The 26,646-nt window shown below is 46.0% G+C and overlaps 1 protein-coding gene across 1 annotated transcript in view; it reads left to right on the top strand.

Moving 5' to 3' along the window:
• LOC134965921 (B-cell receptor CD22-like) overlaps window positions 1-26,646 on the top strand; it is a 389,508-nt gene that overhangs the window by 100,121 nt on the left and 262,741 nt on the right. The window contains exon 8 of the mRNA XM_063942320.1: window positions 15,091-15,348. Within this exon, the coding sequence (XP_063798390.1) occupies window positions 15,091-15,348 (258 nt within the window). The remainder of the gene's footprint in view (window positions 1-15,090; window positions 15,349-26,646) is intronic.

Genomic DNA, 26,646 nt, shown 5'->3' with positions numbered 1-26,646 from the left:
GATGGAATTATCCTTGGGCCCTCCCACCCACCCTTATGTTGTATAAACAAAACAGGACATGCACACTTTAACCAACCCATCATTTCAGTGACAGGGTCTGCCACACGACTGTGACTGATATGACGGGTTGGTTTGGACCCCCCCCAAAAAAGAAGCAATTAATCTCTCCTTGCACAAACTGGCTCTACAGAGGCAAGATGTCCACCTCATCTTCACCCTCCGATATATCACCGTGTACATCCCCCTCCTCACAGATTATCAATTCGTCCCCACTGGAATCCACCATCTCAGCTCCCTGTGTACTTTGTGGAGGCAATTGCTGCTGGTCAATGTCTCCGCGGAGGAATTGATTATAATTCATTTTAATGAACATCATCTTCTCCACATTTTCTGGATGTAACCTCGTACGCCGATTGCTGACAAGGTGAGCGGCGGCACTAAACACTCTTTCGGAGTACACACTTGTGGGAGGGCAACTTAGGTAGAATAAAGCCAGTTTGTGCAAGGGCCTCCAAATTGCCTCTTTTTCCTGCCAGTATAAGTACGGACTGTGTGACGTGCCTACTTGGATGCGGTCACTCATATAATCCTCCACCATTCTATCAATGTTGAGAGAATCATATGCAGTGACAGTAGACGACATGTCCGTAATCGTTGTCAGGTCCTTCAGTCCGGACCAGATGTCAGCATCAGCAGTCGCTCCAGACTGCCCTGCATCACCGCCAGCGGGTGGGCTCGGAATTCTGAGCCTTTTCCTCGCACCCCCAGTTGCGGGAGAATGTGAAGGAGGAGATGTTGACAGGTCGCGTTCCGCTTGACTTGACAATTTTGTCACCAGCAGGTCTTTCAACCCCAGCAGACCTGTGTCTGCCGGAAAGAGAGATCCAAGGTAGGCTTTAAATCTAGGATCGAGCACGGTGGCCAAAATGTAGTGCTCTGATTTCAACAGATTGACCACCCGTGAATCCTTGTTAAGCGAATTAAGGGCTGCATCCACAAGTCCCACATGCCTAGCGGAATCGCTCCGTGTTAGCTCCTTCTTCAATGCCTCCAGCTTCTTCTGCAAAAGCCTGATGAGGGGAATGACCTGACTCAGGCTGGCAGTGTCTGAACTGACTTCACGTGTGGCAAGTTCAAAGGGCATCAGAACCTTGCACAACGTTGAAATCATTCTCCACTGCACTTGAGACAGGTGCATTCCATCTCCTATATCGTGCTCAATTGTATAGGCTTGAATGGCCTTTTGCTGCTCCTCCAACCTCTGAAGCATATAGAGGGTTGAATTCCACCTCGTTACCACTTCTTGCTTCAGATGATGGCAGGGCAGGTTCAGTAGTTTTTGGTGGTGCTCCAGTCTTCTGTACGTGGTGCCTGTACGCCGAAAGTGTCCCGCAATTTTTCTGGCCACCGACAGCATCTCTTGCACGCCCCTGTCGTTTTTTAAAAAATTCTGCACCACCAAATTCAAGGTATGTGCAAAACATGGGACGTGCTGGAATTTGCCCATATTTAATGCACACACAATATTGCTGGCGTTGTCCGATGCCACAAATCCACAGGAGAGTCCAATTGGGGTAAGCCATTCCGCGATGATCTTCCTCAGTTGCCGTAAGAGGTTTTCAGCTGTGTGCGTATTCTGGAAAGCGGTGATACAAAGCGTAGCCTGCCTAGGAAAGAGTTGGCATTTGCGAGATGCTGCTACTGGTGCCGCCGCTGCTGTTCTTGCGGCGGGAGTCCATACATCTACCCAGTGGGCTGTCACAGTCATATAGTCCTGACCCTGCCCTGCTCCACTTGTCCACATGTCCGTGGTTAAGTGGACATTGGGTACAACTGCATTTTTTAGGACACTGGTGAGTCTTTTTCTGACGTCCGTGTACATTCTCGGTATCGCCTGCCTAGAGAAGTGGAACCTAGATGGTATTTGGTAACGGGGGCACACTGCCTCAATAAATTGTCTAGTTCCCTGTGAACTAACGGCGGATACCGGACGCACGTCTAACACCAACATAGTTGTCAAGGACTCAGTTATCCGCTTTGCAGTAGGATGACTGCTGTGATATTTCATCTTCCTCGCAAAGGACTGTTGAACAGTCAATTGCTTACTGGAAGTAGTACAAGTGGGCTTACGACTTCCCCTCTGGGATGACCATCGACTCCCAGCGGCAACAACAGCAGCGCCAGCAGCAGTAGGCGTTACACGCAAGGATGCATCGGAGTAATCCCAGGCAGGAGAGGACTCGTCAGACTTGCCAGTGACATGGCCTGCAGGACTATTGGCATTCCTGGGGAAGGAGGAAATTGACACTGAGGGAGTTGGTGGGGTGGTTTGCGTGAGCTTGGTTACAAGAGGAAGGGATTTACTGGTCAGTGGACTGCTTCCGCTGTCACCCAAAGTTTTTGAACTTGTCACTGACTTATTATGAATGCGCTGCAGGTGACGTATAAGGGAGGATGTTCCGAGGTGGTTAACGTCCTTACCCCTACTTATTACAGCTTGACAAAGGGAACACACGGCTTGACACCTGTTGTCCGCATTTCTGGTGAAATACCTCCACACCGAAGAGCTGATTTTTTTGGTATTTTCACCTGGCATGTCAACGGCCATATTCCTCCCACGGACAACAGGTGTCTCCCCGGGTGCCTGACTTAAACAAACCACCTCACCATCAGAATCCTTCTGGTCAATTTCCTCCCCAGCGCCAGCAACACCCATATCCTCCTCATCCTGGTGTACTTCAACACTGACATCTTCAATCTGACTATCAGGAACTGGACTGCGGGTGCTCCTTCCAGCACTTGCAGGGGGCATGCAAATAGTGGAAGGCGCATGCTCTTCACGTCCAGTGTTGGGAAGGTCAGGCATCGCAACCGACACAATTGGACTCTCCTTGTGGATTTGGGATTTCAAAGAACGCACAGTTCTTTGCGGTGCTTTTGCCAGCTTGAGTCTTTTCAGTTTTCTAGCGAGAGGCTGAGTGCTTCCATCCTCATGTGAAGCTGAACCACTAGCCATGAACATAGGCCAGGGCCTCAGCCGTTCCTTGCCACTCCGTGTGGTAAATGGCATATTGGCAAGTTTACGCTTCTCCTCCGACAATTTTATTTTAGGTTTTGGAGTCCTTTTTTTTCTGATATTTGGTGTTTTGGATTTGACATGCTCTGTACTATGACATTGGGCAACGGCCTTGGCAGACGACGTTGCTGGCATTTCATCGTCTCGGCCATGACTAGTGGCAGCAGCTTCAGCACGAGGTGGAAGTGGATCTTGATCTTTCCCTAATTTTGGAACCTCAACTTTTTTGTTCTCCATATTTTATAGGCAGAACTAAAAGGCACCTCAGGTAAACAATGGAGATGGATGGATTGGATACTAGTATACAATTATGGACGGACTGCCACGGTTAGGTGGTATAAAAAAACCACGGTTAGGTTGTATATATTGTAATACAATTATGGATGGACGGACTGCCTGCCGAGTGCCGACACAGAGGTAGCCACAGCCGTGAACTACCGCACTGTACACTGGTTGATAAAGAGATAGTAGTATACTCGTAACAACTAGTATGACTGACTATGACGGTATAAAGAATGAAAAAAAAACCACGGTTAGGTGGTATATATTATAATACAATTATGGATGGACGGACTGCCTGCCGACTGCCGACACAGAGGTAGCCACAGCCGTGAACTACCGCACTGTACACTGGTTGATAAAGAGATAGTAGTATACTCGTAACAACTAGTATGACACTATGACGGTATAAAGAATGAAAAAAAAACCACGGTTAGGTGGTATATATTATAATACAATTATGGATGGACGGACTGCCTGCCGACTGCCGACACAGAGGTAGCCACAGCCGTGAACTACCGCACTGTACACTGGTTGATAAAGAGATAGTAGTATACTCGTAACAACTAGTATGACTGACTATGACGGTATAAAGAATGAAAAAAAAACCACGGTTAGGTGGTATATATTGTAATACAATTATGGATGGACGGACTGCCTGCCGAGTTCCGACACAGAGGTAGCCACAGCCGTGAACTACCGCACTGTACACTGGTTGATAAAGAGATAGTAGTATACTCGTAACAACTAGTATGACTGACTATGACGGTATAAAGAATGAAAAAAAAAACACGGTTAGGTGGTATATATTATAATACAATTATGGATGGACGGACTGCCTGCCGACTGCCGACACAGAGGTAGCCACAGCCGTGAACTACCGCACTGTACACTGGTTGATAAAGAGATAGTAGTATACTCGTAACAACTAGTATGACACTATGACGGTATAAAGAATGAAAAAAAAACCACGGTTAGGTGGTATATATTATAATACAATTATGGATGGACGGACTGCCTGCCGACTGCCGACACAGAGGTAGCCACAGCCGTGAACTACCGCACTGTACACTGGTTGATAAAGAGATAGTAGTATACTCGTAACAACTAGTATGACACTATGACGGTATAAAGAATGAAAAAAAAACCACGGTTAGGTGGTATATATTATAATACAATTATGGATGGACGGACTGCCTGCCGAGTGCCGACACAGAGGTAGCCACAGCCGTGAACTACCGCACTGTACACTGGTTGATAAAGAGATAGTAGTATACTCGTAACAACTAGTATGACTGACTATGACGGTATAAAGAATGAAAAAAAAACCACGGTTAGGTGGTATATATTATAATACAATTATGGATGGACGGACTGCCTGCCGACTGCCGACACAGAGGTAGCCACAGCCGTGAACTACCGCACTGTACACTGGTTGATAAAGAGATAGTAGTATACTCGTAACAACTAGTATGACACTATGACGGTATAAAGAATGAAAAAAAAAACACGGTTAGGTGGTATATATTATAATACAATTATGGATGGACGGACTGCCTGCCGACTGCCGACACAGAGGTAGCCACAGCCGTGAACTACCGCACTGTACACTGGTTGATAAAGAGATAGTAGTATACTCGTAACAACTAGTATGACACTATGACGGTATAAAGAATGAAAAAAAAACCACGGTTAGGTGGTATATATTATAATAATACAATTATGGATGGACGGACTGCCTGCCGACTGCCGACACAGAGGTAGCCACAGCCGTGAACTACAGCACTGTACACTGGTTGATAAAGAGATAGTAGTATACTCGTAACAACTAGTATGACTATGACGACGGTATAAAGAAAGAAAAAAAAATACCACGGTTAGGTGGTATATAATTATACAATTATGGATGGACGGACTGCCTGCCGAGTGCCGACTGCCGACACAGAGGTAGCCACAGCCGTGAACTACCGCACTGTACTGTGTCTGCTGCTAATATAGACTGGTTGATAAAGAGATAGTATACAACAATATACTACTATACTGGTGGTCAGGCACTGGTCACCACTAGTCACACTGGCAGTGGCACTCCTGCAGCAAAAGTGTGCACTGTTTAATTTTAAATTAATATAATATTATGTACTCCTGGCTCCTGCTATAACAACCTGCAGTGCTCCCCAGTCTCCCCCACAATTATTATAAGCTTTTATACATTGATGTGCAGCACACTGGGCTGAGCTGAGTGCACACAGACTGAGTCACACTGTGTGACTGCTGTGTATCGTTTTTTTCAGGCAGAGAACGGATATAGCAGAGAACGGATATATTAAATAAAAGTTAACTTAACAACAACTGCACTGGTCACTGTGGTAAACTCTGTCTGCACAATCTCTCTCTCTTCTAATCTATTCTAATGGAGAGGACGCCAGCCACGTCCTCTCCCTATCAATCTCAATGCACGTGTGAAAATGGCGGCGACGCGCGGCTCCTTATATAGAATCCGAGTCTCGCGAGAATCCGACAGCGTCATGATGACGTTCGGGCGCGCTCGGGTTAACCGAGCAAGGCGGGAAGATCCGAGTCGCTCGGACCCGTGAAAAAAAAAGTGAAGTTCGTGCGGGTTCGGATTCAAAGAAACCGAACCCGCTCATCTCTAGTCAAATCATCATTCAATATATTATAAGATTCTTTTATATACATATACATATACATATACATATACATATATATATATATACACATATTTTGTTTGATAATTTACATATACTCTTCTACATACAGTGTGGTTATATCTCATTGGTGATAAACCGTTTGGTTTATCTTAATATCATAATAAATGAACATAATCTCACACCGTTCACAGTATTTAATTTACACAACCTCCCACCTGTGTGCATCTACGCTGTTTCTTTTACAGTATGTCTTTATTCTTTTAAACAGCTGCAGAATTTATTGTGCACAAAAGAAGTGTGTGTGGGGGGCGCAAAATGCTACCTTGCCCCAAGTGACAAAAATCCTAGTTTTGGCCCTACGCAATTGTCACGATGGTGATTCGTGGCTGCATCCTCAGACGCAGCACTCGAAACCTCGCTATTGCTAACAGGAGGCAGCTATCTCCTACAGATGATTCCTGCTGCATTAGGAGTACATTTACTAAGCAGTGATAAGAGCGGAGAAGTGAGCCAGTGGAGAAGTTGCCCCATCAACCAATCAGCACTGAAGTAACATCTATAATTTGCATACTGTAAAATGATACAGATCTGCTGATTGGTTGATGGGGAAATATCTCCACTGGCTCACTTCTCCGCTCTTATCACTGCTTAGTAAATGTACCCCTTAGCGTTTTAATTGGACGGAATTACACAGCCATTTCCTTGTGGCTATACAATTCCATGCAAACATGAATGAAGGCCCTATGTAAAGGATACAATGATTGGCCATATTGTCTAATGCAACCTATTGCCATCTAAAGTTGTGTTTCCTCTGCGAATTCCCATCGGTTTTGTCTTTAGTAAATCTCTGATTCACACAATAGACGCCATAACACAGAAAAACACCAAATAACCACAACTGACCTTTAGTATATTTACTCCCTGGGATAAATATAGCTTCTGTATGCCTTGTTTTTTATGTATTTACCATATTTACCAAATAACAAAACCGATGTATATCATTTTACATTTAATTTTGGAAATGCCCCCAAAAATTTCAAGATTTGGTCTAACAATACAAGTTATGGATAAACCAATAGCATTATGCCTACACAGCGCTATCACATAACGTGGCAGCATCACTGTTGTTTTTCTAGCATTCTAGTATTCATGTTTGCTGCTTTCCATATACTGTAGCTATTCATATTGTGTTTTACAAACGGTTTCAGATGCTCCCAAAAAGCCACTTCTCAAAATAGAGGGGTCCATAGTAGAAGGAAAGACTGTTATCCTGAATTGCTCCACTACTGCAAACCCGCCGGTCTCTCTTTACACCTGGTGCAAGAATGGAAAGCAGTGTTTCAATAGCACCAACAGTATATATAAGATTAATGCAATAACAACATATTATAGTGGATCTTATACATGTGCTGCTCACAATAATCTGGGATCAGACTCATCAGACGGTCTAGAAGTGGACGTAAAGTGTAAGTATTTCTTTCTTTAAAGTTATATAAGGTGATATACAGTATAACGTTATGTTAATATTGTTGTATTGTTGTATCGGTTGTGGGTGTAGTATGGTATGCCGGCGGCCAGGCTCCCGGCGACCAGCATACCGGCGCCGGGAGCCCGACCGCCGGCATACCGACACCGTGGCGAGTGCAAAGGAGCCCCTTGCGGGCTCACTGCACTCGCCACGCTACGGCTGCGGTGGCACGTTACGTGCGCCACGCGCGCCACGCTATTTTATTCTCCCTCCAGGGGGGTCATGCACCCCCACGAGGGAGAATATATGTCGGTATGCTGGGTGTCGGGATTCCGGCACCGGTATACTGTGCGCTGGGATCCCAACATTCGGCATATTGAAGACCACCCATCGGTTGTATCTGGCATGAGAGAAAGGATTTTGTTGATGTGATTCAAATCCAACCTTCTATCACGTTTAGGAACTGAGTCTTACTCACACCCAGGGCCGATATTCACAGGGGTGAGCGGCCTCCTGCTACCACATGTGCGCAAAATTCCCTAAACGCTCCTTTGGTGTATGTGTTACTGGTAGAACAGGCGGCTTATGGGAGAGTGAAATTCCATCGATATAATCTTCCACTGACTGTAATTGTAGAGGCCACATTCTGCATTTTACTATATTTATAGTTAATAAATGGATCAGGGATGACGGTTATGGTGTCAAGTCATAGCGCACAGCGGCAGAGGTAATATAAAGGAGACATTTGGATGGATAGGGGGATTTCATGAGGAACACTTGATTACAAATTCCAGTGGAGAAATTCCACAACCAAATGTGCCATGAGATGAATATTTTGAGGAAAACTAATGAACATATGTGTCATTTGAAAGTGGTACTTTACACTATAAACAATATTGTTGGTTTCTATGACTACGGAGGACTGGTATCATAGGTTAATATACAGAGGTTGCAAAGAAGAATGAATTACATCTGCTATCTTTTATTCCATGTGTTTAGTCCATAGTGGGGCCCCCAGAGTCAAGCTGGCTTTGTTGTTTATTCCTCTTTATTTCTTGGCATTACACATCACATTACTGTATGCATGAGATTGGCCCCTCAGACATAGAAGACACTCCTTGTTTTTTCTTGGACTTGGGTTGATCTTTATAGAGAATCTAATGCCTTTGAATAATTTAAGTGTATTCTATGACTAAAGACCCCCACACACAGAACGATATAGCTGACGGAATGATAAAACAGCTATATCGCTGCGTGTGTATGCATGATATCATTCATTGTGCACTCCCGTGGGGTCATCCGTCGCTTCACCTGGTCTTTCTGCATGTTCAAAAGATCAGGCTATGTGGCTGATGATCCCATGCAGCGCTACGTAGGGGCCCACACGCACACGCCCTCCTGACTCACGGCACGCACCATGCACCGTGCCCATTCTCCCACCGCCCTCTGCTCGTACTGTGCAGATCAGTAAAAATGGGGGTGTAGCAAGAGTCCAGGCCCCCATGACTTGCGGCATGCCCTTGTGCGCCGAGCATGTGCGCCCCCCTCCACCGAGTGCACGTGCCCACGTGCCGAGCACATGCACGAGGATGCCAGGGCCGAATTCTTGCCATGGTACGTCCCTGCTTGAGGCTATCATATTAATATTATCTGTGACCACATGATCGATATACAGTAGCCATTCTTATTTTACCAATACATATAAATATGCAGGGCTATGTAGTTTTACCATACAAGGAATGAGTAAAAACAAACTAAAAATGAGTTATTTCTAATAAAAATATAATAATAAAATAAATATACACATCCTACATAACAGTCTTCTATTATGTGCAGTGTGAGTATAATTCATTAGTTTCCTAAAATGAGAAATAGTTCTATTCAGTGTATTATGTACAGCCCAGTCCCTTGTTAGTAAACATGTCTGTGTACCTCCAATACTGACAAAGTTTATTTTTTGAAGTAACCTACCGTATAATTTCTCTATTATGTACAAAACTTGGCATAATAAATTATACATAAATATATATATGTATGTATATATATATATATATATATATATATATTTAAATATATACATACATACATATATATATATATATATATATACATGCGTGTGTGTATATATATATATATATATATATATATAGCTCCATGTAAGAAATGGCACTCAGAGTCGACGTTATCAGCAAAGAACAAAACTGTATTGAAGTTCTTTGCTGATAACGTCGACTCTGAGTGCCATTTCTTACATGGAGCTGTGAATTGGACTGCTGCACCAGGGCATGCTGTTCAGGTCAAGTGAGTGCCAGCAATATATAAATGTATATATATATATATATATATATATACATACAAACAAATATAAAACCACAGCACTCGCCACCCCAGAAGCGGGGTGCAATGTTTGCACTCACCATTTATAGGGTGGGGTGAATGTAGCCCATGGCCACCTCCTTAAATATATACAAACAGAAAATTTAACATCATCAAAAAATAATTAAAGTAACATTAGGAACACTAGTAAACATAACACAAATGAATTTCTACATAAAGTATTCTAAATATACTTACACACAGCTGGTTTTTAATTTCAGACGACAACATGCTTCAGCCAAGTCAGCCGGGACAACTGCCTGAACTGGACAGGAATGAAACATATACCCTCAACCTCACTGCAATACCACCGCATGACCAAACACCCACACATTTTGGTACTCCGCCCACTCAACAAACACCTGAGCAGGACAGAAGGACAACCACACTTACACCAGAGGCTCAAGACCAGGCTTTTTGGGACAGCTGGTCCACCCAGCAAGCCAATAATTTAGAATGTTTGCGAAGGCAAACACAATGTATTTCAAGTATAGCCCATCACGTTCCTAGACTCTGCAGAAGCAACAGCCTACAAACTGCAGAACTAACCAGGATGGCCAACACCCTCGAATTATTGAGGGCAGACACCAATCGTATGATAGACACATTTCAACGAGTCATAGATGACAATCACAGGCTCCATCAAGCCTACTTGCAGATCATAACTGCAACACAAAATACCCAGGACACCATGGTCAGAATCATGGAGAGCCACAAGTCTGCCACAAGAGACTCAAATCTAACTCTTACAACCCTTACCCAACATCTCAGCCATCAAGGGGAGCAGACAAGTTCAAGTTCCTCAACCACAACCCCCTTAGTGACACCTGTAACGTCCCCACTCAGACGTTCTGGCCGAACACGACCATACACCAGTGGGAAAGAGCCATTCAGCTCAAGAAGACAACCTGCTAAATAAATGGTGTTGGAAATATATATATATATATTTTTTGCTAGTTGCATTGTTGTTTTTGTGTACACAATTCAGAAATGGGTTTATTTAGAAAATCAAATGTACTTTTGATACACATTCACAAGTAAAAACAAGGTGAAACATCCCAAAGTTGTATGTGTCTTTTTGTATTATCCTTTTAACAATAGTTGTTTTATAAAATAAGATGCATGGTCACAATCAACCTAAATACATCACCCATGCAGCAGTGGTTAAGTATATACAGTATATTTAGCAAAGAATGTTTAATTCGTAACTTCTCAATTCCGTTACATTACCTTAGGGAGATGGGTAAGCATGAGGTAACATTCACAAACAAAAGTAAACACAACATAAATGCTGGACAAGTACAAGTATTTGCTGGCGTATAAGACTACTTTTTTGCCCTGAAAAACATGCCTCCAAGTGGGGGGGTCGTCTTATACGCCGGTTGCACTTCAGTTGGGATAGACATAGCTGCCATAGTGGCCTTCCGATGCCCGCCCACCTCATTCTACATACCATCCAGTATCGCACGGTATCCAGTGCGGCCGCGGCGGGTCACTAGTGCCAATTACAGGGAGATGCAGGGACTGGCCGGAGGCGCTGCAGTCGCGTTGTGGCCGTACAATGGTGACAATGACAGGTACTGTAATGGCACTAATACTAATACTAATGGCACTCATGTGAAACCGGTAACAATAAATGCACACAGGGGTATACTTTTATACATTTTACAACTTTCTCCTCGCCCCCTAGCCCCTTCTTATGCATACCTTGATAAATACTCCCTATCCAAATCTCTTATCAGGTCATAATATACAGTATGTCACAAATCTGATGTTCTTTTACGTTTTATTTGGTGTGTGGAAGGGGGTAGTCTTATACGGCGAGTATATAACAAACTCTATATTTTGAGTGGAAATGTTGGGGGTCGTCTTATACGCCCAGCCGTCTTATACGCCGGCAAATACGGCGTATAAGATGTATATATTGTTTATAACAACTGTACAGGAGTTTTATATGTGAAAAAATGGATAATGCATTCCTTCCAAAATGTACTGTTGTGAAAAAAAAACAGGTATACTATACAACATACACAACACATACAAAACCAGAAAGGAATATTCTAACACTTAACATAGTAATCGGAGAGTACTGATAGATGTTAAACACGCCAGCCAAAAGCAGTTCCATTTGAAATGGGAACTTTTGTACGATTCGAGGCCTTTTGCGGCAGAGTTTAAGGTATTTTCGTCCGCATTCATAAATACGAACCCATAGTAAATTACCGAGTTCTATTAAATAACAGGCATATTTAACCGATGGTCTGTTCATTCGTATTTGTGTAGACGGACGTGAAAAAAAATATGAATGCCCCAAACACTGCCGAGATTAATGCTTAGTAAATTCCTGAGTTCACACTTACAAATAAAAAATGGAACTCGAATGGATTCGAATTAATTCGGACCTTAGTAAATATACCCCCACATATGGAATATAAAGGTAAAATATAGAAACAGAATAATGAGCAAATTTTTCATTCCACCAGTAAAGGTACCAGATGAGGAAGACATCTTGGGTGCACAACATACAATAGGATACAATGGGTGGGATAGCAATATGTGGTGATATGATTAGACTTTGAGGAGAAATAAAGTACACAATATAATATACAACAATATACTCAAAGAATCATTTGTTCTATGGAGTGTACCACAAGTAAACAAAGCAAAGCAGACTTTTTAGGCATAGTGCATTGACTACAATGTTTGGGATAAGCCAAACATGTATTCCATAAAGGGGAACTACAAAAAGAAGCATATGAAATATACAATACAACAAACGACTAACAAAATATTTTTGTGTGCAGGCACATACACGGTACACAGCAGGCTCCCCCTACAAAGCGGTCTTGTGTGCAACTCTGAATCGGGTCCTTAATGTACAAATTGCCTTGTTTGAAAACCCCAACCTGCTCGCCCCACTGGTCCATTCCCACCATCAACTCTTATCAGCTCTTCGTTCTTACTGATTAGCAGGTTGAAAGCCATTTGTCTAGAATCCAAATGTTGGTGGCGCTGATTCAAGGTTTATTTCCCCTATTAGTGGCTACAGTCTGGGATAAATCACATTCAGCTCACAGCTGGGGGAAAATTTACAAAAGAATCGTGTTTGTCTTCTAAACCAAATCGCTGGACTTCACCAGTTTAGAAGGTCAAAAACCCAGATTTACTAAGCATCGTTTTTAGTATCGTTTTTAAGTGTTGTCTTCAGATGGCGATACCCAATGGTTTTTCTCTGTGTAAAATCAGATTGCCCCCTGTAGACGCCGCTGTCAGTATGACTGACATGAAACCGATGAAAACTGATTAAATCTGAGTATCATTTAATTTTGTTTTCCTATTGGTAGAAGGCATCACATGCAACTGTGTCACCAAGAACCCTTATACAACCGTGCTAGAGAGGCGCTCTCCCTGCTTTGCAGTCTGTTGGTGCGGCAGCTGGCAGCAATGTGAATATGGTGCGACGTATAATTTTTTTATTGCAGTCAAAGTACAGAAGTGGTCTCCCGGAAGTTAAAGTAGAGTGAACAACCCCACCAGCGTGATTGCAGCAAGCTCCACACCCTTACCCCCAGCAGCGCCTCATAATATTGTTGCTGCTGCGGCCAGCCACGCCATGCCCCTCTGCGGCCACCAAGAAGCCGCCGAAGACCTTACAGCTGCACTCATCGGTGCTCCTGGCCCCCAGTGAGTAAACCAGCATTGCGCCCACAATAAGCAGAGACAGGCAGGGCTGAGCCAGAAATCCAGCATCCCTAGCCGGCTGTCGCGGCTCTGAGTGCTGCGCAACAGTTCAGGTCACAGAGCAGGGGGAAGGCACGGGACTGTCAATGGCGCTGAGACTTCGGGATCCCGTAATGTTGCAAAGTCAGACACCCGGAAGTCTCAATGTATCCCCACCCATGCTCTCACCTGTTCTGTCACTGTCATCCCCCAGTGTTCTGGCAAGTGTGTCACCTACCCCCCAGTGTTCTGTCAATTGTGTCACCCCCCAGTGTTCTGTCAAGTGTGTCACCCCCTCAAGTGTTCTGTCAAGTGTGTCACCCCCCCAGTGTTTGTCAAGTGTGTCTCCCAAAGTGTTCTGTCACTGTGCCACCCCCAAAGTGTTGTCATTGTGCCACCCCCAAAGTGTTCTGTCATTGTGCCACCCCCAAAGTGTTCTGTCACTGTGTCACCCCCAAAGTGTTCTGTCACTGTGCCACACCCAAAGTGTTCTGTCATTGTGCCACCCCCCAGTGTTCTGTCCTTGTGCCACCCCCTCAGTGTTCTGTAATTGTGCCACCCCCCAGTGTTCTGTCATTGTGCCCCCCCTCAGTGTTATGTTAGTGTTACAACCCAGTATTCTTTCAAGTGTGTCACCCCCCCATGCTCTGTCAAGTGTGTCATCCCCCCATGTTCTGTCAAGTGTGTTACCCCCCCAGTGTTCTGTCAAGTGTGTTACCCCCCCAGTGTTCTGTCAAGTGTGTCCCCCACCAGTGCTCTGTCAAGTGTGTCATCCCCCCATGTTCTGTCAAGTGTGTTACCCCCCCAGTGTTCTGTCAAGTGTGTCACCCCAAAGTGTTCTGTCACTGTGCCACACCCAAAGTGTTCTGTCACCGTGCCACCCCCAAAATGGCCTGTCATTATGCCCCCCAGTGTTCTGTAATTGTGCCACCCCCTCAGTGTTCTGTAATTGTGCCACCCCCTCAGTGTTCTGTAATTGTGCCACACCCTCAGTGTTATGTTACTGTTACACCCCAGTGTTCTGTCAAGTGTGTCACCCCCCCAGTGTTCTGTCAAGTGTTTCACCCCCCATGCTCGGTCAAGTGTGTCACCCCTCCAGTGTTCTGTCAAGTGTGTCACCCCCACATGATTTTTAAAACTTGTATATTTAAAAAATAAAATCAAGCATTTGAGTAGGGTACAACACGTTTTTTAAAATATCTTTAAAAATGTTTTTAGTACAGTACATATAGATATAATTGCTTTCTACCACTGTGGGGCACTGTTTTGACAAAGGGTACGCATTATATTTAATTTCACCTTAGCAGAGCAAGATTACCTGTTTAGTGACTGGCCTTAAACTTTTTGGTAGTTGCCAAGAGCTGACCTAGACTTGAGGGATGACTGTGCAAAATGTAAAATTATTTTTTTATTTTTTTTATTTTACTGTACTTACAGTAAGTTCATTAAATACAAACACTGATTATTTCTGAATGATAAAAGAACTGTCTACTTTCTTCTAGATCCTCCCAAGGATGTGAAGATTGTCCTAGAACCAGCTTCACAAACTTTCCGTGAAGGAACCAAGGTTAAATTTGCTTGTGTTGTCGGAAGCAGCAACCCAAGTGTAACAAGCATTGTATGGTTCAAAGATAAGAAAAGGTTACAAACATTCAGGGAAGAAATATCTATTAGAGCAGAGGACTCTGGGATGTACACTTGTCAAGCTGGAAATAATATAGGTCGTTCGTTTTCCCAACGCATTTCCGTGGAAGTCCATTGTGAGTGCAGAATTATCTATTTTCTATTATTTATTGTTGCAGCTATTTAGCATTGGGTGATGGGAGGGAGAATGGAAATAATTTTCTTTATTATTGAGTTAGGTTTTCTGTATTTTATACTGTATCTTTACTTTGAGCTATATTTATTTCTTGCACCCATGCAAACCCATATTGTTAGCTGGCACTCAGAATATGGATCGAAAGCACTCTACATTAGCAGGGAAACCATCTTACGAAAGAGGCAGCCATCTTGAGCACACTACAAACTGTAATTTACAGTGGCTGGATACCACATATGGACTATAAAGGTAAAATACAGAAACAGAATAATGAGCAGATTTTTGCATTCCAACAGTGAAAGTATCAGATGAGGAAGCCATCTTGGTTGCACAACATACAATAGGATACAGTGGGTGGGATAGCAATATGTGGTGATATGATTAGACTTTGTGGAGAAATAAAGTACACAATATAATATACAACAATATACACAAAGAATAATTTGTTCCATGGCATGTACCACAAGTAAACAAAGCAAAGCAGCCTTTTTAGGCATAGTGCATTGACTACAATGTTTAGGATAAGCCAAACCTTCATATGCATTCCATAAAGGGGAACTACAAAAGGCAGCATATGAAATATACAATACAACAACCGAGAAACAAAATAGTTTTGTGTGCAGGCACATACACGGTACAGCAGGCTCCCCCTACAAATTGGGCTTGTGTACAACTCTGAATCGGGCCATTAATGTACAAATTGCCTTATTTGAAAACCCCAACCTGCTCGCCCCACTGGTCCATTCCCACCATCAACTCTTATCAGCTCTTCATTCTTACTGATTAGCAGGATGAAGCCATTTGGCTAGGATCCAAATGTTGGTGACGCTGATTCAAGGTTAATTTCCCCTATTAGTGGCTACAGTCTGGGATAAATCACATCCAGCTCACAGCTGGGGGTACATTTACAAAAGAATCGCGTTTGACTTCTAATCTAAATCGCTGGACTTCACCAGCGGTTTAGAAGGTCAAAAGCCTAGATTTACTAAGCATCGTTTTTAAGTGTTGTCTTCAGATGGCGATACCCAATGGTTTTTCTCTGTGTAAAACCAGATTTCCCCCTGTAGCGCCGCTGTCATTATGACTGACATGAAACCGATGAAAACTGATTAAATTTGAGTATCATTTCATTTTGTTTTCCTATTGGTAGAATCACATCACATGCAACTGTGTCACCAAGAACCCTTATACAACCGTGCTAGAGAGGCGCTCTCCATGCTTTGCAGTCTGTCGGGGCGGCAGCCGGCAGCTATGTGAATATGGTGCGGTGTATAATTTTTTATTGCAGTCAAAGTACACAAGTGTTCTCCCGGAAGTTAAAGTAGAGTGAACAACCCCACCAGCGTGATTGCAGCAAACTCCACACCCTTACCCCCAGCAGCGCCTCATAATATTGTTGCTGCTGCGGTCAGCCACGCCATGCCCCTCTGCGGCCACCATGAAGCCGCCGAAGACCTTACAGCTGCACTCATCGGCGCTCCTGGCCCCCAGTGAGTAAACCAGCATTGCGGCCACCGTAAGCAGAGACAGGCAGCGCTGAACCAGAAATCCAGCATCCCTAGCCGGCTGTCGCGGTTCTGAGCGCTGCGCAACAGTTCAGGTCACAGAGCAGGGGGAAGGCACAGGACTGCCAAAAGCGCTGAGACTTCGGGATCCCGTGATGTTGCAGAGTCAGACAACCGGAAGTCTCAATGTATCCCCACCCACGCTCCCACTGTTCTGTCACTGTCATCCCCCAGTGTTCTGGCAAGTGTGTCACCCCCCCCCCCCAGTGTTCTGTCAAGTGTGTCACCCCCCCAGTGTGTTGTCAAGTGTGTCACCCCCCCCCCCCCCAGTGTTCTGGCAAGTGTGTCACTCCCCAGTGTTCTGTCACTCTGCCACACCCAAAGTATTCTGTCACTGTGCCACCCCCAAAGTGCTCTGTCACTGTGCCACCACCAAAGTGCTCTGTACTGTCCCCCCCCCCCCAGTGCTATGTTAGTATCACCCCAAAGTGTTCTGGCATTGTGCCACCCTCAAAGAATTCTGTCACTGTGCCACCCCCAAAGTGTTCTGGCATTGTACCCCCCCCCAGTGTTCTGTCACTGTGTCACCCCCAAAGACTTCTTTCACTGTGTCACCCCCGGAGTGTTCTGTCACTGTGGCAGATAGGGAACGGTGGCCGCTGCATTTACAGCTCCGCCGCGAGCTGGGTCTCCGAGGTCTCTCTAGACCATGGGCGCCACCATTGAGCCCAGCATCCACGTGGGCGGCATTGGCCAATGGTGATCTGAAGCTCCCTCCACCAATCAGAGGCAGGGCGGGCAGTTCAAAAGGAGGTGCTGAGCAAAGCTCCGACACCTGAGTAGCGTCGCTGCACAAGCTACCCCCAGGTTCACGCTGCAGTTCATGGAGGAGTGTTTCCTAGCTCTCTGTGTTCCAGTGCTTCCAGCAATACAGTGTCTTCCCACCTCTCTGTGTTCCAGTGCTTCCAGCATTACAGTGTCTTCCCACCTCTCTGTGTTCCAGTGCTTCCAGCATTACAGTGTGTTCCCAGCTCTCTATGTTCCAGTGCTTCCAGCATTACAGTGTCTTCCCAGCTTTCTGTGTTCCAGTGCTTCCAGCATTAGAGTGTGTTCCCAGCTCTCTGTGTTCCAGTGCTTCCAGCATTACAGTGTGTTCCCAGCTCTCTGTGTTCCAGTGCTTCCAGCATTACAGTATGTTCCCAGCTCTCTGTTTCCAGTGCTTCCAGCATTACAGTGTGTTCCCAGCTCTCTGTGTTCCAGTGCTTCCAGCATTACAGTGTGTTCCCATCTCTCTGTGTTCCAGTGCTTCCAGCATTACTGTGTGTTCCCAGGTCTCTATGTTCCAGTGCTTCCAGCAATACAGTGTCTTCCCAGCTCTCTGTGTTCCAGTGCTTCCAGCATTACAGTGTCTTTCCAGCTCTCTGTGTTCCAGTGCTTCCAGCATTACAGTGTCTTCCCAGCTCTCTTTGTTCCAGTGCTTCCAGTATTACACTGTGTTCCCAGGTCTCTATGTTCCAGTGCTTCCAGCGATACAGTGTCTTCCCACCTCTCTGTGTTCCAGGGCTTCCAGCATTACAGTGTGTTCCCAGCTCTCTGTATTCCAGTGCTTCCAGCATTACAGTGTCTTCCCAGCTCTCTGTGTTCCAGTGCTTCCAGCATTACAGTGTCTTCCCAGCTCTCTGTGTTCCAGTGCATCAGAATTACAGTGTCTTCCCAGATCTCTGTGTTCCAGTGCTTCCAGCATTACAGTGTCTTCCCAGCTCTCTGTGTTGTAGTGCATCCAGCATTACGGTGTGTTCCCAGCTCTCTGTATTCCAGTGCTTCCAGCATTACAGTATGTTCCCAACTCTCTGTGTTCCATTGCTTCCAGCATTACAGTGTGTTCCCAGCTCTCTGTGCTCCAGTGATTCCAGCATTACAGTGTGTTCCCAGCTCTCTGTGTTCCAGTGCTTCCAGCATTAAAGTGTCTTCCCAGCTCTCTGTGTTCCAGTGCTTCCAGCATTACAGTGTCTTCCCAGCTCTCTGTGTTCCAGTGCTTCCAGCATTACAGTGTCTTCCCAGCTCTCTGTATTCCAGTGCTTCCAGCATTACAGAGTGTTCCCAGCTCTCTATGTTCCAGTGCTTCCAGCATTACAGTGTCTTCCCAGCTCTCTGTGTTCCAGTGCTTCAAGCATTACAGTGTGTTCCCAGCTCTCTGTGTTCCAGTGCTTCCAGCATTACAATGTGTTCCCAGGTCTCTATGTTCCAGTGCTTCCAGCAATACAGTGTCTTCCCAGCTATCTGTGTTCCAGTGCTTCCAGCATTACAGTGTGTTCCCAGCTCTCTATGTTCCAGTGCTTCCAGCATTACAGTGTCTTCCCAGCTCTCTGTGTTCCAGTGCTTCCAGCATTACAGTGTCTTCCCAGCTCTCTGTGTTCCAGTGCTTCCAGCATTACAGTATGTTCCCAGCTCTCTGTGTTCCAGTGCTTCCAGCATTACAGTGTCTTCCCAGCTCTCTGTGTTCCAGTGCTTACAGCATTACAGTGTGTTCCCAGGTCTCTATGTTCCAGTGCTTCCAGCAATACAGTGTCTTCCCAGCTCTCTGTGTTCCAGTGCTTCCAGCATTACAGTGTCTTCCCAGCTCTCTGTGTTCCAGTGCTTCCAGCATTACAGTGTCTTCCCAGCTCTCTGTGTTCCAGTGATTCCAGCATTACAGTGTCTTCCCAGCTCTCTGTGTTCCAGTGCTTCTAGCATTACAGTGTCTTCCCAGCTCGCTGTGTTCCAGTGCTTCCGGCATTACAGTGTGTTCCCAGCTCTCTGTGTTCCAGTGCTTCCAGCATTACAGTGTCTTCCCAGCTCTCTGTGTTCCAGTGCTTACAGCATTACAGTGTGTTCCCAGGTCTCTATGTTCCAGTGCTTCCAGCAATACAGTGTCTTCCCAGCTCTCTGTGTTCCAGTGCTTCCAGCATTACAGTGTGTTCCCAGCTCTCTATGTTCCAGTGCTTCCAACATTACAGTGTCTTCCCAGCTTTCTGTGTTCCAGTGCTTCCAGCATTAGAGTGTGTTCCCAGCTCTCTGTGTTCCAGTGCTTCCAGCATTACAGTGTGTTCCCAGCTCTCTGTGTTCCAGTGCTTCCAACATTACAGTGTGTTCCCAGCTCTCTGTGTTCCAGTGTTTCCAGCATTACAGTGTGTTCCCATCTCTCTGTGTTCCAGTGCTTCCAGCATTACAGTGTGTTCCCAAGTCTCTATGTTCCAGTGCTTCCAGCAATACAGTGTCTTCCCAGCTCTCTGTGTTCCAGTGCTTCCAGCATTGCAGTGTCTTTCCAGCTCTCTGTGTTCCAGTGCTTCCAGCATTACAGTGTCTTCCCAGCTCTCTTTGTTCCAGTGCTTCCAGCATTACACTGTGTTCCCAGGTCTCTATGTTCCAGTGCTTCCAGCGATACAGTGTCTTCCCACCTCTCGGTGTTCCAGGGCTTCCAGCATTACAGTGTGTTCCCAGCTCTCTATATTCCAGTGCTTCCACCATTACAGTGTCTTCTCAGCTCTCTGTGTTCCAGTGCTTCCAGCATTACAGTGTCTTCCCAGCTCTCTGTGTTCCAGTGCATCAGCATTACAGTGTCTTCCCAGATCTCTGTGTTCCAGTGCTTCCAGCATTACAGTGTCTTCCCAGCTCTCTGTGTTGTAGTGCTTCCAACATTACGGTGTGTTCCCAGCTCTCTGTATTCCAGTGCTTCCAGCATTACAGTATGTTCCCAGCTCTCTGTGTTCCAGTGCTTCCAGCATTACAGTGTGTTCCCAGCTCTCTGTGTTCCAGTGATTCCAGCATTACAGTGTGTTCCCAGCTCTCTGTGTTCCAGTGCTTCCAGCATTACAGTATGTTCCCAGCTCTCTGTGTTCCAGTGCTTACAGCATTGCAGTGTGTTCCCAGCTCTCTGTGTTCCAGTGCTTCCAGCATTACAGTATGTTCCCAGCTCTCTGTGTTCCAGTGCTTACAGCATTACAGTGTGTTCCCAGGTCTCTATGTTCCAGTGCTTCCAGCAATACAGTGTCTTCCCAGCTCTCTGTGTTCCAGTGCTTCCAGCATTACAGTGTCTTCCCAGCTCTCTGTGTTCCAATGCTTCCAGCATTACAGTGTGTTCCCAGCTCTCTGTGTTCCAGTACTTACAGCATTACAATGTGTTCCCAGGTCTCTATGTTCCAGTGCTTCCAGCAATACAGTGTCTTCCCAGCTATCTGTGTTCCAGTGCTTCCAGCATTACAGTGTGTTCCCAGCTCTCTATGTTCCAGTGCTTCCAGCATTACAGTGTCTTCCCAGCTCTCTGTGTTCCAGTGCTTCCAGCATTACAGTGTCTTCCCAGCTCTCTGTGTTCCAGTTCTTCCAGCATTACAGTATGTTCCCAGCTCTCTGTGTTCCAGGGCTTCCAGCATTACAGTGTGTTCCCAGCTCTCTGTGTTCCAGTGCTTACAGCATTACAGTGTGTTCCCAGGTCTCTATGTTCCAGTGCTTCCAGCAATACAGTGTCTTCCCAGTTCTCTGTGTTCCAGTGCTTCCAGCATTACAGTGTCTTCCCAGCTCTCTGTGTTCCAGTGCTTCCAGCATTACAGTGTCTTCCCAGCTCTCTGTATTCCAGTGATTCCAGAATTACAGTGTCTTCCCAGCTCTCTGTGTTCCAGTGCTTCCAGCATTACAGTGTGTTCCCAGCTCTCTGTGTTCCAGTGCTTCCAGCATTACAGTGTCTTTCCAGCTCTCTATGTTCCAGTGCTTCCAGCATTACAGTGTGTTCCCAGGTCTCTATGTTCCAGTGCTTCCAGCAATACAGTGTCTTCCCAGCTCTCTGTGTTCCAGTGCTTTCAGCATTACAGTGTCTTCCCAGCTCTCTGTGTTCCAGTGCTTACAGCATTACAGTGTGTTCCCAGGTCTCTATGTTCCAGTGCTTCCAGCAATAAAGTGTCTTTCCAGCTCTCTGTGTTCCAGTGCTTCCAGCATTACAGTGTCTTCCCAGCTCTCTGTGTTCCAGTGCTTCCAGCATTACAGTGTCTTGCCAGCTCTCTATGTTCCAGTGCTTCCAGCATTATAGTATCTTCCCAGCACTTTGAGTTCCATTGCTTCCAGCATTACAGTGTCTTCCCAGCTCTCTATGTTCCAGTGCTTCCAGCATTAAAGTGTCTTCCCAGCTCTCTGTGTTCCAGTGCTTCCAGCATTACAGTATGTTCCCAGCTCTCTGTGTTCCAGTGCTTACAGCATTACAGTGTGTTCCCAGCTCTCTGTGTTCCAGTGCTTCCAGCATTACAGTGTGTTCCTAGCTCTCTATGTTCCAGTGCTTACAGCATTACAGTGTCTTCCCAGCTCTCTGTGTTGCAGTGCTTCCAGCATTACGGTGTGTTCCCAGCTCTCTGTATTCCAGTACTTCCAGCATTACAGTATGTTCCCAGCTCTCTGTGTTCCAGTGCTTCCAGCATTACAGTGTGTTCCCAGCTTTCTGTGTTCCAGTGATTCCAGCATTACAGTGTGTTCCCCGCTCTCTGTGTTCCAGTGCTTCCAGTATTACAGTATGTTCCCAGCTCTCTTTGTTCCAGTGCTTACAGCATTGCAGTGTGTTCCCAGCTCTCTGTGTTCCAGTGATTCCAGCATTACAGTGTGTTCCCAGGTCTCTATGTTCCAGTGCTTCCAGCAATACAGTGTCTTCCCAGCTCTCTGTGTTCCAGTGCTTCCAGCATTACAGTGTCTTCCCAGCTCTCTGTGTTCCAGTGCTTCCAGCATTACAGTGTCTTCCCAGCTCTCTGTGTTCCAGTGCTTCCAGCATTACAGTGTGTTCCCAGGTCTCTATGTTCCAGTGCTTCCAGCAATACAGTGTCTTCCCAGCTCTCTGTGTTCCAGTGCTTACAGCATTACAGTGTGTTCCCAGGTCTCTATGTTCCAGTGCTTCCAGCAATACAGTGTCTTCCCAGCTCTCTGTGTTCCAGTGCTTCCAGCATTACAGTGTCTTCCCAGCTCTCTGTGTTCCTGTGCTTCCAGCATTACAGTGTCTTCCCAGCTCTCTATGTTCCAGTGCTTCCAGCATTACAGTATCTTCCCAGCACTTTGAGTTCCATTGCTTCCAGCATTACAGTGTCTTCCCAGCTCTCTATGTTCCAGTGCTTCCAGCATTACAGTGTCTTCCCAGCTCTTTGTGTTCCAGTGCTTCCAGCATTACAGTGTGTTCCCAGCTCTCTGTGTTCCAGTGCTTCCAGCATTACAGAGTCTTCCCAGCTCTCTGTGTTCCAGTGCTTCCAGCATTACAGTGTCTTCCCAGCTCTCTGTGTTCCAGTGCTTTCAGCATTACAGTGTGTTCCCAGCTCTCTATGTTCCAGTGCTTACAGCATCACAGTGTCTACCCAGCTCTCTGTGTTCCAGTGCTTCCAGCATTACAGTGTCTTCCCAGCTCTCTGTGTTCCAGTGCTTCCAGCATTACAGTGTGTTCCCAGGTCTCTATGTTCCAGTGCTTCCAGCAATACAGTGTCTTCCCAGCTCTCTGTGTTCCAGTGCTTCCAGCATTACAGTGTCTTCCCAGCTCTCTGTGTTCCAGTGCTTCCAGCATTACAGTGTCTTCCCAGCTCTCTGTGTTCCAGTGATTCCAGCATTACAGTGTCTTCCCAGCTCTCTGTGTTCCAGTGCTTCTAGCATTACAGTGTCTTCCCAGCTCGCTGTGTTCCAGTGCTTCCGGCATTACAGTGTGTTCCCAGCTCTCTGTGTTCCAGTGCTTCCAGCATTACAGTGTCTTCCCAGCTCTCTGTGTTCCAGTGCTTACAGCATTACAGTGTGTTCCCAGGTCTCTATGTTCCAGTGCTTCCAGCAATACAGTGTCTTCCCAGCTCTCTGTGTTCCAGTGCTTCCAGCATTACAGTGTGTTCCCAGCTCTCTATGTTCCAGTGCTTCCAACATTACAGTGTCTTCCCAGCTTTCTGTGTTCCAGTGCTTCCAGCATTAGAGTGTGTTCCCAGCTCTCTGTGTTCCAGTGCTTCCAGCATTACAGTGTGTTCCCAGCTCTCTGTGTTCCAGTGCTTCCAACATTACAGTGTGTTCCCAGCTCTCTGTGTTCCAGTGTTTCCAGCATTACAGTGTGTTCCCATCTCTCTGTGTTCCAGTGCTTCCAGCATTACAGTGTGTTCCCAAGTCTCTATGTTCCAGTGCTTCCAGCAATACAGTGTCTTCCCAGCTCTCTGTGTTCCAGTGCTTCCAGCATTACAGTGTCTTTCCAGCTCTCTGTGTTCCAGTGCTTCCAGCATTACAGTGTCTTCCCAGCTCTCTTTGTTCCAGTGCTTCCAGCATTACACTGTGTTCCCAGGTCTCTATGTTCCAGTGCTTCCAGCGATACAGTGTCTTCCCACCTCTCGGTGTTCCAGGGCTTCCAGCATTACAGTGTGTTCCCAGCTCTCTATATTCCAGTGCTTCCACCATTACAGTGTCTTCTCAGCTCTCTGTGTTCCAGTGCTTCCAGCATTACAGTGTCTTCCCAGCTCTCTGTGTTCCAGTGCATCAGCATTACAGTGTCTTCCCAGATCTCTGTGTTCCAGTGCTTCCAGCATTACAGTGTCTTCCCAGCTCTCTGTGTTGTAGTGCTTCCAACATTACGGTGTGTTCCCAGCTCTCTGTATTCCAGTGCTTCCAGCATTACAGTATGTTCCCAGCTCTCTGTGTTCCAGTGCTTCCAGCATTACAGTGTGTTCCCAGCTCTCTGTGTACCAGTGATTCCAGCATTACAGTGTGTTCCCAGCTCTCTGTGTTCCAGTGCTTCCAGCATTACAGTATGTTCCCAGCTCTCTGTGTTCCAGTGCTTACAGCATTGCAGTGTGTTCCCAGCTCTCTGTGTTCCAGTGCTTCCAGCATTACAGTATGTTCCCAGCTCTCTGTGTTCCAGTGCTTACAGCATTACAGTGTGTTCCCAGGTCTCTATGTTCCAGTGCTTCCAGCAATACAGTGTCTTCCCAGCTCTCTGTGTTCCAGTGCTTCCAGCATTACAGTGTCTTCCCAGCTCTCTGTGTTCCAGTGCTTCCAGCATTACAGTGTGTTCCCAGCTCTCTGTGTTCCAGTACTTACAGCATTACAATGTGTTCCCAGGTCTCTATTTTCCAGTGCTTCCAGCAATACAGTGTCTTCCCAGCTATCTGTGTTCCAGTGCTTCCAGCATTACAGTGTGTTCCCAGCTCTCTATGTTCCAGTGCTTCCAGCATTACAGTGTCTTCCCAGCTCTCTGTGTTCCAGTGCTTCCAGCATTACAGTGTCTTCCCAGCTCTCTGTGTTCCAGTTCTTCCAGCATTACAGTATGTTCCCAGCTCTCTGTGTTCCAGGGCTTCCAGCATTACAGTGTGTTCCCAGCTCTCTGTGTTCCAGTGCTTACAGCATTACAGTGTGTTCCCAGGTCTCTATGTTCCAGTGCTTCCAGCAATACAGTGTCTTCCCAGTTCTCTGTGTTCCAGTGCTTCCAGCATTACAGTGTCTTCCCAGCTCTCTGTGTTCCAGTGCTTCCAGCATTACAGTGTCTTCCCAGCTCTCTGTATTCCAGTGATTCCAGAATTACAGTGTCTTCCCAGCTCTCTGTGTTCCAGTGCTTCCAGCATTACAGTGTCTTCCCAGCTCGCTGTGTTCCAGTGCTTCCGGCATTACAGTGTGTTCCCAGCTCTCTGTGTTCCAGTGCTTCCAGCATTACAGTGTCTTTCCAGCTCTCTATGTTCCAGTGCTTCCAGCATTACAGTGTGTTCCCAGGTCTCTATGTTCCAGTGCTTCCAGCAATACAGTGTCTTCCCAGCTCTCTGTGTTCCAGTGCTTTCAGCATTACAGTGTCTTCCCAGCTCTCTGTGTTCCAGTGCTTACAGCATTACAGTGTGTTCCCAGGTCTCTATGTTCCAGTGCTTCCAGCAATAAAGTGTCTTTCCAGCTCTCTGTGTTCCAGTGCTTCCAGCATTACAGTGTCTTCCCAGCTCTCTGTGTTCCAGTGCTTCCAGCATTACAGTGTCTTGCCAGCTCTCTATGTTCCAGTGCTTCCAGCATTATAGTATCTTCCCAGCACTTTGAGTTCCATTGCTTCCAGCATTACAGTGTCTTCCCAGCTCTCTATGTTCCAGTGCTTCCAGCATTAAAGTGTCTTCCCAGCTCTCTGTGTTCCAGTGCTTCCAGCATTACAGTATGTTCCCAGCTCTCTGTGTTCCAGTGCTTACAGCATTACAGTGTGTTCCCAGCTCTCTGTGTTCCAGTGCTTCCAGCATTACAGTGTGTTCCTAGCTCTCTATGTTCCAGTGCTTACAGCATTACAGTGTCTTCCCAGCTCTCTGTGTTGCAGTGCTTCCAGCATTACGGTGTGTTCCCAGCTCTCTGTATTCCAGTACTTCCAGCATTACAGTATGTTCCCAGCTCTCTGTGTTCCAGTGCTTCCAGCATTACAGTGTGTTCCCAGCTTTCTGTGTTCCAGTGATTCCAGCATTACAGTGTGTTCCCAGCTCTCTGTGTTCCAGTGCTTCCAGTATTACAGTATGTTCCCAGCTCTCTTTGTTCCAGTGCTTACAGCATTGCAGTGTGTTCCCAGCTCTCTGTGTTCCAGTGATTCCAGCATTACAGTGTGTTCCCAGGTCTCTATGTTCCAGTGCTTCCAGCAATACAGTGTCTTCCCAGCTCTCTGTGTTCCAGTGCTTCCAGCATTACAGTGTCTTCCCAGCTCTCTGTGTTCCAGTGCTTCCAGCATTACAGTGTCTTCCCAGCTCTCTGTGTTCCAGTGCTTC

This window comes from Pseudophryne corroboree, chromosome 10 (genome assembly GCF_028390025.1).
Source record: "Pseudophryne corroboree isolate aPseCor3 chromosome 10, aPseCor3.hap2, whole genome shotgun sequence".
Taxonomy (NCBI): Eukaryota; Metazoa; Chordata; class Amphibia; order Anura; family Myobatrachidae; genus Pseudophryne; species Pseudophryne corroboree.
This window is presented reverse-complemented; position numbering and strand designations above follow the sequence as displayed.